Source organism: Alexandromys fortis, unplaced genomic scaffold, assembly GCF_014885135.2.
Source record: "Alexandromys fortis isolate MF-2015 unplaced genomic scaffold, M_Fortis_MF-2015_v1.1 scaffold_50, whole genome shotgun sequence".
In the NCBI taxonomy this organism is placed as follows: Eukaryota; Metazoa; Chordata; class Mammalia; order Rodentia; family Cricetidae; genus Alexandromys; species Alexandromys fortis.
Window position 1 is genome coordinate 8,650,554 of NW_026067932.1, and position 16,348 is coordinate 8,666,901.

The following is a 16,348-nucleotide window of genomic DNA, read 5'->3' on the forward strand; positions in this document are numbered from 1 at the left end:
TCTGAAACCTTTAAGATCTCTTTGTCACTATTGAAAGAAGTCTCACAATAAAGAGCCATGGTGTTCCTCCATTGTGCCGGGCATTCCAGCCACTCCTTCCAACCTGGAAAGTCCTGTTCTGCAGTTTTTAGGAACCTTTTCCCTTTTCCTTTTCTCTTTGATTTTGTGTGTGTGTGTGTGTGTGTGTGTGTGTGTGTGTGTGTGTGTATGAAAATAATTCATAGTCTCTCTTTGTGTGTGTCTGCTCTCTTCCTCCCCTCCCTCCTCTCCACTCCTCCCTCCATCCTCCCCTTCACTCTCATTTCCCATTTTCTTTCCTGGTTTCCTTTCTACTTTCTAGGGGCTTCCTTCCCTCACATGGCTCCTCTCTTCCTCTCCAGTGACTTTCTTGAACATATGACCTCACTTTTTAAACGTTGGCATTGCAGCCTTGGGTTTGGGATATTTCGTCTTCTTCTCTCATTTGGGGGGGGGGGCGTATGCAGGGTCAGATTTGGAGGGGTTTTGTCTGATTCTCTCTACACTGCTCCTCTGAACTCCATTCCTCTGTGTATTTCAGTCTGTCCCATGTTAAAGACTTTCCTCGGGGACCTGGAAAGGCCGACTGCCCATTCACTTTCTCTTTTATTTTCTCCCTTTTAAATTTATTTACTTTGAGAATGTGCTAGATGAACACAATGTGTTTTCATCATATCTATCTCTCTGTTTCCACTCTCACTTCTTCTGTGTAACCTACACACACACACACACACACACACACACACACACACACACACACTCCTCTCACAAATACATGGCCACTTCCTTCATAATTATAGTTGAGAGATATATAAAAAGATAGCTAAACACAAACAGCTAAACCCAATTCATATACCTATGTGTCCTTGGGTTTAGGGAAGGTCAACTGCTTGGGCACAGAGAGCCTAACAGGGGGCTCATCCTTGAAGAAAACTGACTGCCTCTCCCTCAACAGCCATTGACTTCCTGTAGCTCAACTAGAGGTAGAGTCTTGAATGAACTGGAATGTTGACTGGCAAGGTCTTGTATGTATAACCTCACGGTTGGGAGTCCGTGGGCACATCCCTGTGATGGCCAGGAGGCACTACAACAGCCCACTCACTTTGTATAGCAAAGCCCTCAAAGTCCAGCTCCAAGCTTTAGACTCAGGTGTGCAGGCCACAGAGAAAGTGTCACAACACCACCAAGGGACAGCAACCCTGTCTTACCGGTGACAGATTCCTGGGAGTTTGAAGCAAAGGACATTTCTCAAGCTTGCTTGTTTATTTTCTCAAATCCAAGGTGGGGACATACTTTCCTGGCTGAAGGCATTTGGGGGAACAGGGCAGGAGGAAATGGCCTGAGGGTCCTTATTGAAGGCAACTAAATAAAATGTCAGGAAATGACTGTACCATCTCCAGGTCATTCTTCAGCTGAGACCTTTTTATCCTTGTTTCCAGGAAGTAAATTCTTGTCTTGACTCTGCAAGGTGAGCCAAAGGAGGTGGAACTCAGAAGCCAGTCTCTCACCAGCCTCACGTAAAGCCTTACACCCCACTAGCTGGATAGTAAGTAAAGGAACCTTTGGGATCTGGGTCTCCTGTGGGCATAGCAAGAAACAATGCCTCTCCTTGCCAGGCCCCTGGATCGACTTCTGTTGGGAGCCACTACTTCCTGTTGAAATCGTGTTTAAGCATCTTTATAGCTCTCAAAGAATCACTGAAGCGAATCACTTGATAAACAGTCCCCTCTGAAACTTTATCCTCAAATATAATTTTATCCACCAAAGCGGCCCTTCTCAATCATTTCCAAAGTCAAACGAAACAAAAATAAAATTATACACTCTTTATAAGAAACATTGAGTTAACCCAGCAAAATTCTGCAAAGTCAAGAGCAATTGGCCTGACATGACCAGGCTAACCCACACTCCACGGGCTCTGAGAGAGCTACACATATCAATCTCCTAGATACCTGCAAGCCATGTGCAGTCTGCAAATTAAAAGTCGCTGTTCCATGTTAATCCCTTGCAGTTGGGGAGAGGGGATGTGTGCAAGCGTGGGAAGTTCACACTGCCTGACATTAGAGCCCTCACCCGTCTTGAGAAGATGGTGAGGTAGGCTTTTATATCCAGCAGACTATCCGTACCCTGGCTTCCAACCAACTACCGCAAAACCATCTTCTGACCCTAAGCAATTGCTCCCTGTGAGGAAGTACAGGCTATGCTCCTTGCCCTATCTGTACCATCCAAGGCAAATACCTGGACCCATGAGGAATCCCTTAAATCACAGGAGCCTAGACCCCAGACACATTCACCCTGGGCCTGATGACTGGAAAGAGAAGGGCTTTGCCCCCAGCCAATGATACAGAGTGGCGAAGACAGAGAGAATGATTTGAAAGAAGCTTGGCAGAGAAATGGAACAGCGTTCAGATTCTGGGACTTGGGTTAATCATTGCTATTCTCTACTGGGTGTACGGTCCTCCCTAAGCTTTGGTTTCCTCAGCCAGGTCCTGGACATTCTGCAGGGCAACCCTCATTGTTGGGAACAGTTTCTATTGGAAAAGAGACCCAAACACAGAGGTGGGAAGGGAGTGGATGAGTTGAACAGAAATTATCAATGAACATTGAAAAGGAGAAGCAAGGATTACAAAGTCTTTTTTAAAGCATTAAAACGGAATAAGAAACATAGTCTCAGTTCAGATATACAACACACCTGGGTCCTCCTTACCACTAAGAAACTAGAGAAACGCCGACAATACATATGATCACAGTTCTCAACAGTGTCTGAAGTCCTTATATGCCCTGTTGGTCCTAGGAGTTTGTCCTGGTATCTTCCAGATGAACTCAAGTTACTATGTGTACTTCATTATTAATTGGCCTGCCAAATGGGGTCAGTTTTCCTTATCTATTCCTTTTATTAGACCATGAATATAAGATGCAGCTGATCTCCTATCTGTGTCTTCCCATCCTTTATCATATACTGCATGCAAACACACACACACACACACATACATGTATGCACACACACACACACACACACACACACACACACTGTGAATATTTGAGACCCAAACACTGCATGCAGAGACAGACCATCACAAATGTATAATCATGCACCTCAGGAACAAAAATAAACAAAGTGGGAAAAATATAAAGTAGGTCAAGATCTCCTTGATAGCTGTCGAAATGTATATAATTCGGCTTAAAGATGTTACTTTTCAACAACCTATAAATTCCAGTTCCTTTCAGGTCCTCTTTAGCGGTGAAGTTTGTAGTGTACTTGAACAAAGGAACCACAAGTCAATTATCCGATGATTTATTATAAAACACTTTGCCTACATTGGATGGGTGGATGTGTAAACATCGGAGCCCTACACCCCCACATCACAGGACCCCCACCATCACAGGCTTCGTATTTCAGATTTCATTAGCCAATAAAACCAGGTTTATTTATAATAAAGTTAAGCCTTTCAAACCACTGACCATGGAAACCAGATTTTGAAATAATTCAGATTTGTGTATCTGTTCTTTCTAATTAAGGGTAATATCGGGAAGCGCAGACAGTGGGTAGCATTGTTCCAGCACCGTGGATTTAAGCAAGAAAATCTGATTATCGGCTCATGTCAGAAGCCAAGCGATAATGCAGCTTAGCATTCGTTTGGGCTTTTTCTTTGGCCAAAAGATAATTACCGTTCATGAGGCCTTACGTAAGTGTATCTAATATCTAAGGCCCTAAAACTTATGAATAGCTAAAGCATACAATGGGCAAAGAAGAATTATCATACTTACTATTTCTATGCCTTGTTCCACCACGATAATTTCATTACCTAGCAGAGCCAAAGCTCGAAAAATCAAAGAATCATTTCTTAAAGGGCAAGAAGTTGAACACGCTGGCAAGGTTTTCTGCCCGATTTCCTCTGGTGAAAGTTATTTCTATCAAATAAGAAGCAGATGAGGCAGAATTTTAATAGGAAATGTACCAAAGGGGACCTGGAATTGCCTAACCAGGTCATTGCACAAACAGAGCTCAAGCTGGAGGAAGATGCTGTTTTCTTCCACAGGCTGATACTTCTCGGGCCACAGCTGAGTGGGAAGCCTCCTGCTGACAAGCAGAGGCGCAGCCAGAGCAGAAAAGCTCTGAGAAAAGCGAGAGTGGCTGAGGGAGCTCCGCGGAACACAATCAGAGTCAGGACGGATCACAGAAGGTAGGCCAGAGACTCCGGGCAGAAAATGATTTGAACAAGTCGCTTGAAACTTGGCCCACGAAACCATTTCCAGCGGCGAAGATGATGAAATGAAGCTGTGTTCAAGGTAATAGGCAAAGAAGCCTTTATAGCAACTACTCTGGTGGATATCTATAATGTCTTCAGCTAGACATTTTTATTTTTTTAGCAATATGTTTTGCATTCTTGTCAGTATGTAGCAGGAGCCCTAACACTTTGTTGAGTCCTTAGAAACACTCTAAGACCAGCGGTTCTCAACCTGCGAGTCACGGCCCCTTTGGGGGTTGAACGACCCTTTCACAGGGGTCACATAGCAGATAATTGGGGGTTGAACGACCCTTTCACGGGGGTCACATAGCAGATACCCGCACAGCAGATATTTATATTACGATTCATAACAGTATCAAATTTTTTAACACGCAAAACCCAATTGTGTTTCTATATACTAACAATGAACAAGTACAAACCAAAATCAGAAAAACAATAACATTTACGGTAACTCCACAAAAATAAATATTTAACAAAAAATGTACAGGATGTCTGTCTGCTGAGACCACAAAATGCTGATGAGAGAAACCAAGAGTGTAAAGATAAGCTGTTCACAGACTGAACAAATACTCTAAGTGTGCCAAGCTCCCCTCCAGCTATCTATATATTCAATATATATATTCGAAACTGATAAGTTTTATACATATAAAATGATTCTAAAGTTTACATGAAAAGGTAAAAGTAACATATGTCAAAATCACTTCAGAAAAGGAAATGCAAAACTGGAAGAATTAAAGCACTGGATTAAGACTTATTACAAGGTCTGGTCCTTAAGCCTGCACAGTCTGCACATGGGCCCATGCCCCTGTGCTCCCCCGATGAAGATGCAAAGGAAATTCAGCAGAAAATGAGTCTCCTCAATGATTGTTGCTACAATTGGGCATCCATCGGCGTGTGCTCAAATACAAAAGCAGACATCCCATAGTTTAAAAAGTTAACTGGAGATGATCATAAATCCTAATGCACTAACTGGATATCAACATGTAGAAGAATGAAAATAGATCCATATTTATCACCATGGACAAAACTCAAGTCCAAATGGATCAAAGACCTCAACATAAAGCCAACCACACCGAACCTCATAGAAGAGAAAGTGGGAAGTACAGTTGAATGCATTGGCACAGGAGACCACTTCCAAAATATAACCCGGTAGCACAGACACTGAGAGAAAGAGTTAATAAATGGGACCTCCTGAAACTGAAAAGCTTCTGTAAAGCAAAGGACATGGTCAACAAGACAAAACTGCACCCTACAGAATGGGAAAGGATCTTTACCAACCCCACATCAAACAGAGCTCTGATCTCCAAAATATACAAAGAACTCAAGAAATTGGTCATCAAAAGAACAAATAATCCAATTTTTAAAAATGGAATACAGACCTAAACAGAGAACTCTCAACAGAGGAATCTAAAATGGCTGAAAGACACTTAAGGAAATGCTCAACATCCTTAGCCATCAGAGAAATGCAAATCAAAACAACTCTGAGATTCAATCTTACACCTCTGAGAATGGCCAAGATCAAAAACACTGATGACAACTTATGCTGGAGAGGTTGTGGGGTAAAGGGAACACTCCTGCATTGCTGGTAGGAGTGCAAACTGGTACAGCCCCTTTGGATATCTGTATGGCGATTTCTCAGAAAATTAGGACACAACCTTCCTCAAGACCCAGCAATATCACTTTTGGGTATATACCCAAAGGATGTACATACCACAAGGACATGTTCATAGCAGCATTGTTTTTCATAGCCAGAACCTGGAAACAACCTAAATGTCCCTTGACTGAAGAATGGATAAGGAAAATGTGGTACATTTACACAATGGAATACTACACAATAGAAAAAATAATGACATCTTGAAATTTGGGGGCAAATGGATGGAATTAGAAAACATCATATTGAGTGAAGTAATCCAGACCCAGAAAGATAAATATCATATGAACTCACTCATAAGTGGCTTTTATACATAAAGCAAAGAAAACTAGCCTACAATTCATAATCCCAGAGAACCTAGATAACAATGAGGACCCTAAGAGAGACATACATGGATCTAATCTACGTGGAAAGTAGAAAAAAATACAAGATCTCCTGAGTAAATTTGGGGCATGGGGACCATGGGAGAGGGTAGAGAAGCAATGTTTGCTGTGATCACAGCACAGGGTTGAATCCGGGATCCACCACAAGCAAACTGTTTGAGCTGTCTTTCCTTTGACTCTGTTCTCTCCTCTTAGAAGTGGGGGAAAATATTCCCTATGGGGCTGAATCGTAGCGACACCTCGATGATGGCATTCACAGATAACTTAGAAAAGCCTGATCAGCTAACTGCTGTAGATACAAGTGATATAACCAATTGCTTGATGGCAAGCATTAGCAACCCTGGCTATTGGATTTGCTAGTTATTTAATTGGGGTGAACAGATGGAATCTGGGATGCTCTTTCTTGTCTATCCTGAGCAATAATTACTGACTCTGCTTCGGTCTCTCTGAGCCCACAGAGCCTTGCTTAGTTGGCCCTCCATGACCTCTGGCTGAAGCAGCATCCACAGGGCCTGCATGGGTCTGCACCAGGTCCTCTGTATCTATGTTACAGCTGTTGTTGCTTTTGTGAGACCCCTAACAATGGGAGTCGGTGTGTCTGATTCTTTCACCTGCTCTTGGGACTCTTTTATTCCCATTGGGTTGCCTTCTCCAGCCTCAATATGAGGGCCTTTGCATTGTCTTATTATATCTTGTTTTGTCCTGTTTGGCTGTTATCTCTTGGAGACCTGCTCTCTTCCAAAGAGAGAAAGGGGGCAGTGGATCTAGGGAAGAGGGGAAGTGGGGGGAGCTGGGGAAAGGAGAGGGAGCAGAAATTGTGGCTGGAATGTATTGTATGAGAGAAGAATCTATTTTCAATTTAAAAAACAATGATTCCTTTACATTTATACTAAACAACCAGACCAGAAAATGGTGTTTGAGCCATATGTGACTATTTCATCCACTTCTGGTTATGTTCACCTCTAGTGATAAACTGTCTCCATGGGAAGACACACCCCTAAGTCAGTATTCCCAGCCAATCTGATATTTGATATCTATTTAATTGAAATCTTGCAAAGGAAATAAAAAACTCTTATACCTTGGCAGCTTAGCCTAAGACTGTTTTCCAATGTTTTTATTTGGTTTGACTTTTGTTTTATTTCTTTGCCTCTCTGGTTCAACTTGCATCCTACCAACTCCTTTCTATGGGAGGAGGGTGTTTTTCACTAAGAAGCATCCTCCAGTGGAGGGTGATGGTGACCGTATCCCAAACCCAAAGCATTGTGTGGCTATCTGCTTCTTAACCAATGGCACTGTCTGAGATTGGGCTTTCCAGGCAGGCAAGGGACCATGATGCCTAGTCTGCAAGCCAAAAATGACAAGATCCTCTCTGGTGCTCTCCCAAGAGCTTTGAAAATAAAATTAGTTGCTCCAGCACATAGCCAGAGCCCCCGTTAGGCCATGTCTATTTCCCTGCCAAGACTTTTCTGTGCTGCTATGGCTACTTAAATTAGGCATTAGACGCAGGTGTCTCCCAAGGTACCATTTAAGCCTTTCCCAGCAAGACCGGGTAACTGCTATTTCAACACAGCTATTCCATCTTAGGAAGAATGTTAATAAGTCCATTTCTTAATTATAAAAGTGGTAACTGTCCACTCTAAAATCCTAAACCATTCTAAAGAGGATGTAGATTTTTACCAACCTCGGAAAATTAAAAGTGAAATGTTCTCGGGTGTTTCCAAGGGTCTTGATGTGTTTGTTTTAGAACGGTACATGCACTCTTTTCTATACATATTGGGCCATCGTAGAACCAGATGAAGCCACTTTCACATGATCCCAATGAGTACGGATGCCCCGCTCGAAACTCAGCTTACTCTCAGAGGTCAATTAGGACGCATTTTCAAGTTCTACTGAAGTCCCGTAAGAGAAGCATCACCCATGCACATGAGGTGGGGTTCCTGCTACTGATCATCTTCATCCCCCTTCCTAGTCTGTCCTTGTGGGCCCCTCTTCCTATCTACCCCTACTGCCTCCAAAAGATCTAGATCTTCAAAATGCAGTCTGGTCTAGCTCTAGTGTACACACACACACACACACACACACACATACACACACTTCTTCCTACCCTGCCTGTACATTCGTAGACCCAACCCATTCCAAAATCACTCAGCTTTCAGTTAGGTCTCCTCTGTATCCTGCACTGGATTAGCAAGGCAAGAGGGCTAACTCCAGTTGCTAGGCATGGAAAGAGGTCCTGAGGACCAGGCCAGCAGCCCAAGCGTCACAACCTCAATTATCAGAGCCTCAATCCACATGTGCTACCGCTTCTCCCTCCATGAAGTCGTGCCAGATGGGCCTGTTAGGCCATAGCCCCACCCTGCAGTCACAGCCCAGATGCGTTCTCACATCTCAGGAGATGCAGAAAGCGTGAGAATGAGTATGGGTGATCCTCGGTGTCTTCCCACCAAACTGAGCAGGGTCTGGGGCCTCTTCTACTGCTTGGATAACTCATAAGCAGGTTTGAGTCTAAATGGGGATCCCATCAGCCATCATTCTGGAACAATAGGTGCCAGTCTGGACTGTCCTCAGCCCAAGAGACGGAGCATTAATTGCCTCCTTTGCTCCTCCCACAAATCTGGCCCCACCCCACATGATCGGCATGCTGTATGGAAACCGGGGTGCCTGACAGGTGTTCTCACACGCTTCTGCTTGCATACACACTCCCTCCTTGAATGTAAGCAAGCTCAGGAATCAGTCCTACCTACTGAGTCTGGTTATCCCTCCCCAGGGGTAGGTCTAACCCCTGGTCCAGAGGAGAGAGGTTGGCGGTTCTACTGGGTAGCTCAGTCTGGAAACTCGACACACGCCAGAGGGGCTATTTCAGCTACTCCATATCTCTCTGTGGGGAAGGAAGCTGAGCCTAGGGAGGACCAGGCTGTTTCTCCCATCAATAAGCCTTGCAGCAGAGGACAGAGGTGAACAGGACTGGGAAGGGGTGGCCTCTTCTACACCAAGGAGCAGAGTCAGACTTACGGTCAGGACTACCATGGCTCTGTCCTCCCAGCCCTGGGACTGCAGATGTGCACCACTGCACACCACTGCTATGTAGGTACTAGAGATCTGGACTCAGATTTTCAAGCTTGTACGTCGCGAGCCCTTTGCCAACTGCGTCGCTTCCACTGCCCCTTGTTCAAATTGGGTGCCCTGTTTTGTAAACTGCCGACTGGAAATGGCCTCATCCTTTTACCCAGCTTAGCACCTCTCCTGCTTATGACAATTTTAATTTTTTATTAAAAAAATAATATCTGTTTGTTGTCCGGTTTCAATACTAGAATGACAGCTCCATGAAATCAGAATCCTTTGCTTTGTTCATTGCCCTGCACGTAAGGTGACGTCTTGTGTAGTCCACTTATGAGAAACTCACTATATGAATGAAATGCTCGTGAATCTGTTTAAGCTTTAACAGTACGCATCTGATAGAAACCAAAAGCAATGCTATTTATCCCGAACCCCACGTCTGTGACTCCTCTTCAGACCAGTAACAGACTCAGGCCTCTACCACTCTAGCCGGAGATCAGCAGTCACCTGCAGGACCACCCTCGGGCCGATGCCTTGTTTGTATCGGATACTGGAAAAGCCCAACATTTCAAAACATCTTCAGAGGCCACTCTAATTTAGAGTCTAAATATAAAGGTGTCCTGGGGCCACCTCAGCCACAGGAGGAATTAACCCAGTCAGAGGGACATAGAAGGAGCTGGTGAAGCCTCCCCACTTCTCAAAATCGCTTTCTTACAAAAGATGCTCAAATGCCTTGCTGTCTACATCTGACTCGCTTCCACCTGCTGGGACAATGGCTCTCCTCTCAAGACCATGGTCTGCCCTACGTTTACCAGACTCTCTACCGTCCTCAGAATGCCCACAGCATGGCTCATTTTCAAATGTCTGTTCAAAGACCAGCTGGGGACAAGCACATGCTCCAACAGCACTGGCCTGCTGAACCTACCCTGTGCTAACGCACGGCTTGTCTGCCAGTCTTGAATGTCACACAATTGTAAACATGTGTTTCATGTTGATCGTACACTGGGCTCTCATTTGATATGTGAAATCATTTGTAAATACACCTTGCAAAAAAAGCAACATGTTTTTCCATAAATACTAATGTTTCCCCAGCTATGCGGTTGGGAAAGTCTCCAGCATTGAACAGGAAAGCAAGCGCCAGAGAGAATGGTGAAGCTTCCTAGGAGGTACAGATAAAGCCCGCCACCTTTTCCTGGAGCCAGGCCCCCAGGAGGGACCGACAACTGAGACCGATTCCAAATTGTGACAGAGCAAGTTCCATCCAGTGGGGAAGCCAAGGCTGGGTAGCAAGCAAAAGTGCCCAGCTCACCCACGCACTTTCTAAGTAAATGCCAAGCAAGCCAGGCTTCCTGGTAAAGCCTGGGATACATAGGTAAGTGAGGTGTGCTTGGCCCTGCCCTTGTGGAGTTTATAGTCTGGCACATAGCTGAACAAATACTTGCTGGATTGATTGGTTGAGGAAAACCACTAAGTAAACCCTTTTCTTCTTCGGTGTTTTTGTATAGCATGCTTCTCTTGGTCACATCGTGTATATGCAATGCCTGTGGAAGCCAGAAGAGGGCATTGAGTCTTATGAAACCTGAGTTAGAGACAGTGTGAGCTAAAATGTGGGTGCTGGGAACTAGACCCATGTCCTTTGCAAGAGCTGTAACTGCTCTCAACCACTGGGCCATCTCTCTAACTACACGTTTCTTTTTTCTTAAGATTACAGAACATTTTTCGTATTTATTTATTTTCTATTAGCATATAAACTGATGTCTGAGCCAGGTGGTAGTGGCACATGCCTTTAATCCCAAAACTTGGGCAGGCTAATCCCTGTGAATTCAAAGCCAGCTTTGTCTACAAGAGTTAGTTCCAGGACAGGCTCCAAAGCTACAGAGAATCCATGTCTTGAAAAACCAAAAAAATAAAATAAAATAACATCTATAGATGAAAGTTTCTGTCCCAACTTCCATCTATAGATGTTATTTTATTTTCCGTCGCAAAGAAACACACAGAGGCTAATTATAAACTCTTTGGTCTATTAGCTCAGGCTTATTTTTAACTAGCTCTTACAACTTAAAGTAACCCATAATTCTTCTCTATGTTTAGTCCCGTGGCTTGGTACATTTTCTCAGTAAGGCATTCTCATCTTGCTTCTTCAGCGTCTGGATGACGACTGTGCATCTATCTTTCCTCTTCCCCGAATTCTCCTAGTCTAGTTGCCCCACCTGTACTTTCTGCCTTGCTCCTGGCCAATCAGCATTTTATTAAATTAATATGAGTGACAAATCTTTACAGGGTACAAGAGCATTCTCCCACAGCAACATCCTTACAGCATTTTCATGTATGTTTGGTTTAAGTTATTTGCACACACACTCACTCCTTTCAGTTCGAAATTCTATAAAATCAGCGGCAGAATGTCTGACCAGCAAGCATTTGATCCCCAGCACCATCGAAGAAATTATGAAAACAATATGGATAGATATGAAGCAATATGTCCTCTTCGGCTCTCACTTATTTATATATTTTAAATTCAGTGAGATATGTAGACTGTGGTGTATTTATAATTTATAAACACATTAGTGTAACTCGTGATGTCTACTAAGTGCCATGATACAGACATAAACATAAGCAGATTGACTATGGGCACTCAATATTTTTATCACTGCAAGGTATTTGCAATTAAGATTTCAATAGCGTTGTTCTAATCCTTTGACGCCTACTGACTGATGAGCCATTCTCAGTGGATTTGATGTTTCACCCCTGGATGTCCCACGAACCAGCTCTACTGGCCCTCAACAAGCGGATCAGACATCTGAGAAAAACATCAACCAAACATTCCAGGTACGCTCATTTCAGGTAGACGGGACAAGTAGGGTCCAAGAGGGAAGTGTGCATGGAAGGCTGAATAGAGCCATGGAGGCCAAGAGAAGAGTGACTACTAGCCTGTGTAGCTATGGTGAAAATGTTAGTGAATCTGAACCCTGTTGGAGACTGTAAGCAGAATACGATGCTTTTATGTTTTTGGAAACATCACTAAGTCCTTCGATCCAGCTTTGACCCAGAATGTATTTTTACCACCATCTGTTTGCTTTGCCTACATCTCAGATAGCTTTCAACCAGAAAGAAAACACCAGAGTGTATAAATGTATCCCCTCCACGGACACAGCTATCATATTAAACAACACACACCTGATTCTCTGACCTGATTCATTCTGCATTAAGTCATTCAGGTCATCCTTGATGTTGTGTGTAGTGCCTATTATAAACCAGCTGCAACATTGTTTAAGTATGCCACGATGAACTGGGCCATTCTCCTGCTGATGGACCTGTCTTTTTAGAGTCCCACTCATTGCAAAACTCACACCTCCAAAAGTCAGCCCTTACGCGTCTTCACCAACTATTAATTCCGTGCTGGTGAAGACGGTTGGGTTACAGCTCTTTGAGTCTGCAACTGTGTTAAACTGTTAAATGTTCTCCCACGTGATTCTGCAGCGTGTGAAGTTTCTGTTTCTCTACACCTCTGTAAGAGTCAGGGATTGGGGGGGGGGTGACTCCAAGGAAACAGCAATCTTTCCAGACGCCACAGGGCTGATACACATATAACTCACAGAGACGGGGGCAACATGAAAAGGCCTTGCGCTGGTTCCGCCAATTCTAGGACTCAGAAGAGGAAGTGACACAAAGTCCTACCCATAACCAAGAAGTTATGGACCATGGACGCATGCTGGGAAAGGGCCATGTTCTCCACTGGATGTCACTGGTTCTATCAACCACAACCCAGATCAGGCTTCATGCCCAGGAGTAATTGGCCAACACAAAAGGGACTCCATGGCTTTTTTTGGTTTATAATTGTCGTAGTAGCTGTTGGTGGTGGCAGCGGCGGCAGTTGTGTGTGTGATCGTTCTTCTTCATTTGAGGGGGGTTGTATTGGGCTTTTTTGTCTTATTAGCTTTTGCTTTTTCGGTTTGGTTTGGTTGAGAGAGAGAGAGAACATGAAGTTGGGTAGGTAGTAAGGAAGTAGGGACGATCTGGGAGGAGTTGGGAGAGGAGGAAGTTATGTTCAAAATATATTGTACAAAAAATTTTAAATAAAAAGTTCTCATCTAACCCTAGTTTTCTAAACAGTTTTAGTTTTCCTCCCATGAATTAGTGTAAATGTCCACGGGAATGGGAATGGTTTTGTTCATTTGGTTTATTAGTATGTATTTTACACATTTGTTTTTATATCAAACTATTCTGCATCATTATAATTAATCCTAACTAGTTAAGATGTGCTTTCATTTTATAAACTGAATTTGAATTTGCTAGCACCCCATTTAATATCTTCTATAAATTATTATGATCTACAATCTGTTTCCTTTGTAAAGTATCGCTAGCTCCAAAGGATGAGCTACATATCTTTCTCTTTCTCTCCATAATAGTTCCTGGCATTTGACACTTTATCAAAACTCAATCACGGTTACTGAGCGTGGCAGACTCTTTGGGAGCAACAGAAAATTTTGAATTTCAATTGAAAAGTGTATTATTTAATTTTTTGCTTATCATGTTATAATATCTGTATTGAATTCAGGAACAGATTTCCTAAGAGGCAAAATTTTCTTTTTCTTTACTGTGGCTTTTATAACAGCCATTTGATTATCTTCTGGTGCTCAGTGAACACAATATAAAAAGTGTGATATACTGAAACACCCACATTCTGATGCTGGTCAGACAGAGGGCATCTGATGTGTCTGTCACCTATGATAGTGTCCCATATATGACATATGTTATTGTGTGACCTATGATAGTGTCCCATATATGGCATGTGTTATTTTATAAGTGCTATATGCTATACAGTATTTGATACACAATACAGAATACCACAAATGTGAAGAATAGGGAAGAAAGTATAGGAGAGTTGACATATAGTGTAACTATAAAGTATGGAAACATAGAAGTGTTTTAAAGAAAAACATTTTAAATGTTTTTCCTACTGTCTCTGTAATTCCTCCAGTGCACAAAACCACACAAACACAGAGAGGGAAGAAGGAATGGGCCCATCCAACTGAGAACCCTGAACACACAAGGCCCAGGGCTCAGACAGGACTTCACAACCCACCACTCCTTGCTGAAATCAGAGGAAAAGAGGGGTGCCCAGGAGTCCCCTGTCAACAGGCCTCATGTCATTGTATCTGTACAGGCAATGCAGGACTGCCACATGGAACACACCTCTCCCAGCAGAGGGACGTGTGACCCCCCCCTTTAAGAAGTTCCGCTTTCTGAGGTCTTAGCACACTAATGGATTGGCCTCCGTAAGGGGATTCTCTTAACGTCCCTTCCCTTCCCTACAAACCCTCCTGTGAGTCATGGACTCCATTAGCTGAGTGGAGTCTTAGGAGGCCAATGACTTGACACAGAAAACTGCCGGTGTTTGTAGACTCAGCCCTCTGCAGAAAGAACTGGAATAAAATCAGGTCATGGTTTTGTTTGTGGGTTTTAAGTAGGCCATGTTTCCATCTTCTCGACGCTGGCCCCGTTCTTTATAATCTTCCCATGTGAGTTTTCACCTCTGGTTACTCCTAGAATTCTATTTCCAGTCACGGCACCCTACTTTGGAGAAAGCACCAACTCGGGGCAAACTGTGATGGAGGTTTTGTTGCTTGATTTTGTTCTTCTTTCTTATTTCCAAATCTTTCTTTGTCCCATTGGTTGTTGGTGATAGGTGTGTTGCTTGTTTGTTCGTTTGTTTGAGAAAGGGTCTCACCATGTAGTCCTGACAAGCCCAAAACTACTAAATTTTGGAAAGGCGAGACTAGAAGGTAAACCCATCTTAGAATCACCCTGAAGCCTCATTCACCTGCCTGGGACCTACTGAGTACATCAGTGTGTTTGGACTCTGGACTCCTTTTTAGAAGACGTTGCAATTCCCCTCGTGGCAAACAAGAAGGACGCAGAGACATGGAGAGATATTACACTGTATATTTCAGTACAAAATCTCCTCCTTCTCAGTCCTGTTTTTGTAGACAAAGCTCAGGTATGGCTAACTCTGGGATGCCACCAGGGCTCCATGACAATGGGACCGGCCTGCTAGCCACGGTGACCCTCTCTGTGTACACCCTTAGCAAGGCAGAGATTCACAGCTGTGGAATGTGAATATCTCACATAGAGAGAGACATTCACTTTGCCCTTCCATGAATGGGCCATTAGCAACCAAGGAATAAAAGCAGCCTGCTGAGAGAGATATGTTCCAGTGTTGGTATATCCTCTAGACCCCCTAAACTGTGACACACGCAGGCACTAAAAAGGCATCGAGAACGTGCTTCTAGTCTTGCGAACCAAATGAGTCTTTCCTTAGTGTACTTATCTGTGTGCTCAAAGGGCAAAGAGCTCACACAATTCTCAGACGCACTCAAGGTTCTGTAGGAAATACCTTTCAACGTTCTTATTTAGGGATTTAAAACACAAATAATTAACAGTTATAATTGCCAAAATAAGTACGAAGGAATAAATGCCGTGTGTCGAGTTAGGGAACACAAAGACAGGACACTAGAGATGCGGTTCCCGACAGCTGGATTCTGTTTACTCACGCTAGTATGGGATGAGCCTCTCTTCCACAGGGTCACACTGCTCACAATGGGAATATAGCAAAAGGACTTCTGGAAGAGAGGGAACAAGGCATTAAGCGTCACTTCAGACATGAGTTTGGGGCGGCTCAGAAGCTAATTGATTCGAATGGCTGTTCATGCCGTGAGTACCTGATAACCCACAAAACACTGGCCCGGTTTCCATGGCAACCATGGCAAACTCCAAATGCAGTTGCCACCCTTAGGAGTCCAGATGAAGTCACGTGACATACAGGAAGCTTAAAAGAACCTCACGAACGAATTTAATATTTTGATGCTGGTGTATTATAAAGGAGAAAATGACTCCTGCGATTTAATCAGATGAAACAGAGTCCAACTGGTACACCCTGTGCCACACACTTTTGGCATTTGTCATATAATCCTGAGCCACTCCCAACTGATATA

General features: G+C 43.5%; 1 protein-coding gene across 1 annotated transcript in view; it reads right to left on the minus strand.

Annotated features, from left to right (window-relative positions):
• CUNH12orf42 (chromosome unknown C12orf42 homolog) overlaps positions 1-16,348 on the minus strand; it is a 75,190-nt gene that overhangs the window by 40,233 nt on the left and 18,609 nt on the right. Inside the window, exon 3 of the mRNA XM_050145533.1 lies at positions 15,908-15,976. Within this exon, the coding sequence (XP_050001490.1) occupies positions 15,908-15,976 (69 nt within the window). The remainder of the gene's footprint in view (positions 1-15,907; positions 15,977-16,348) is intronic.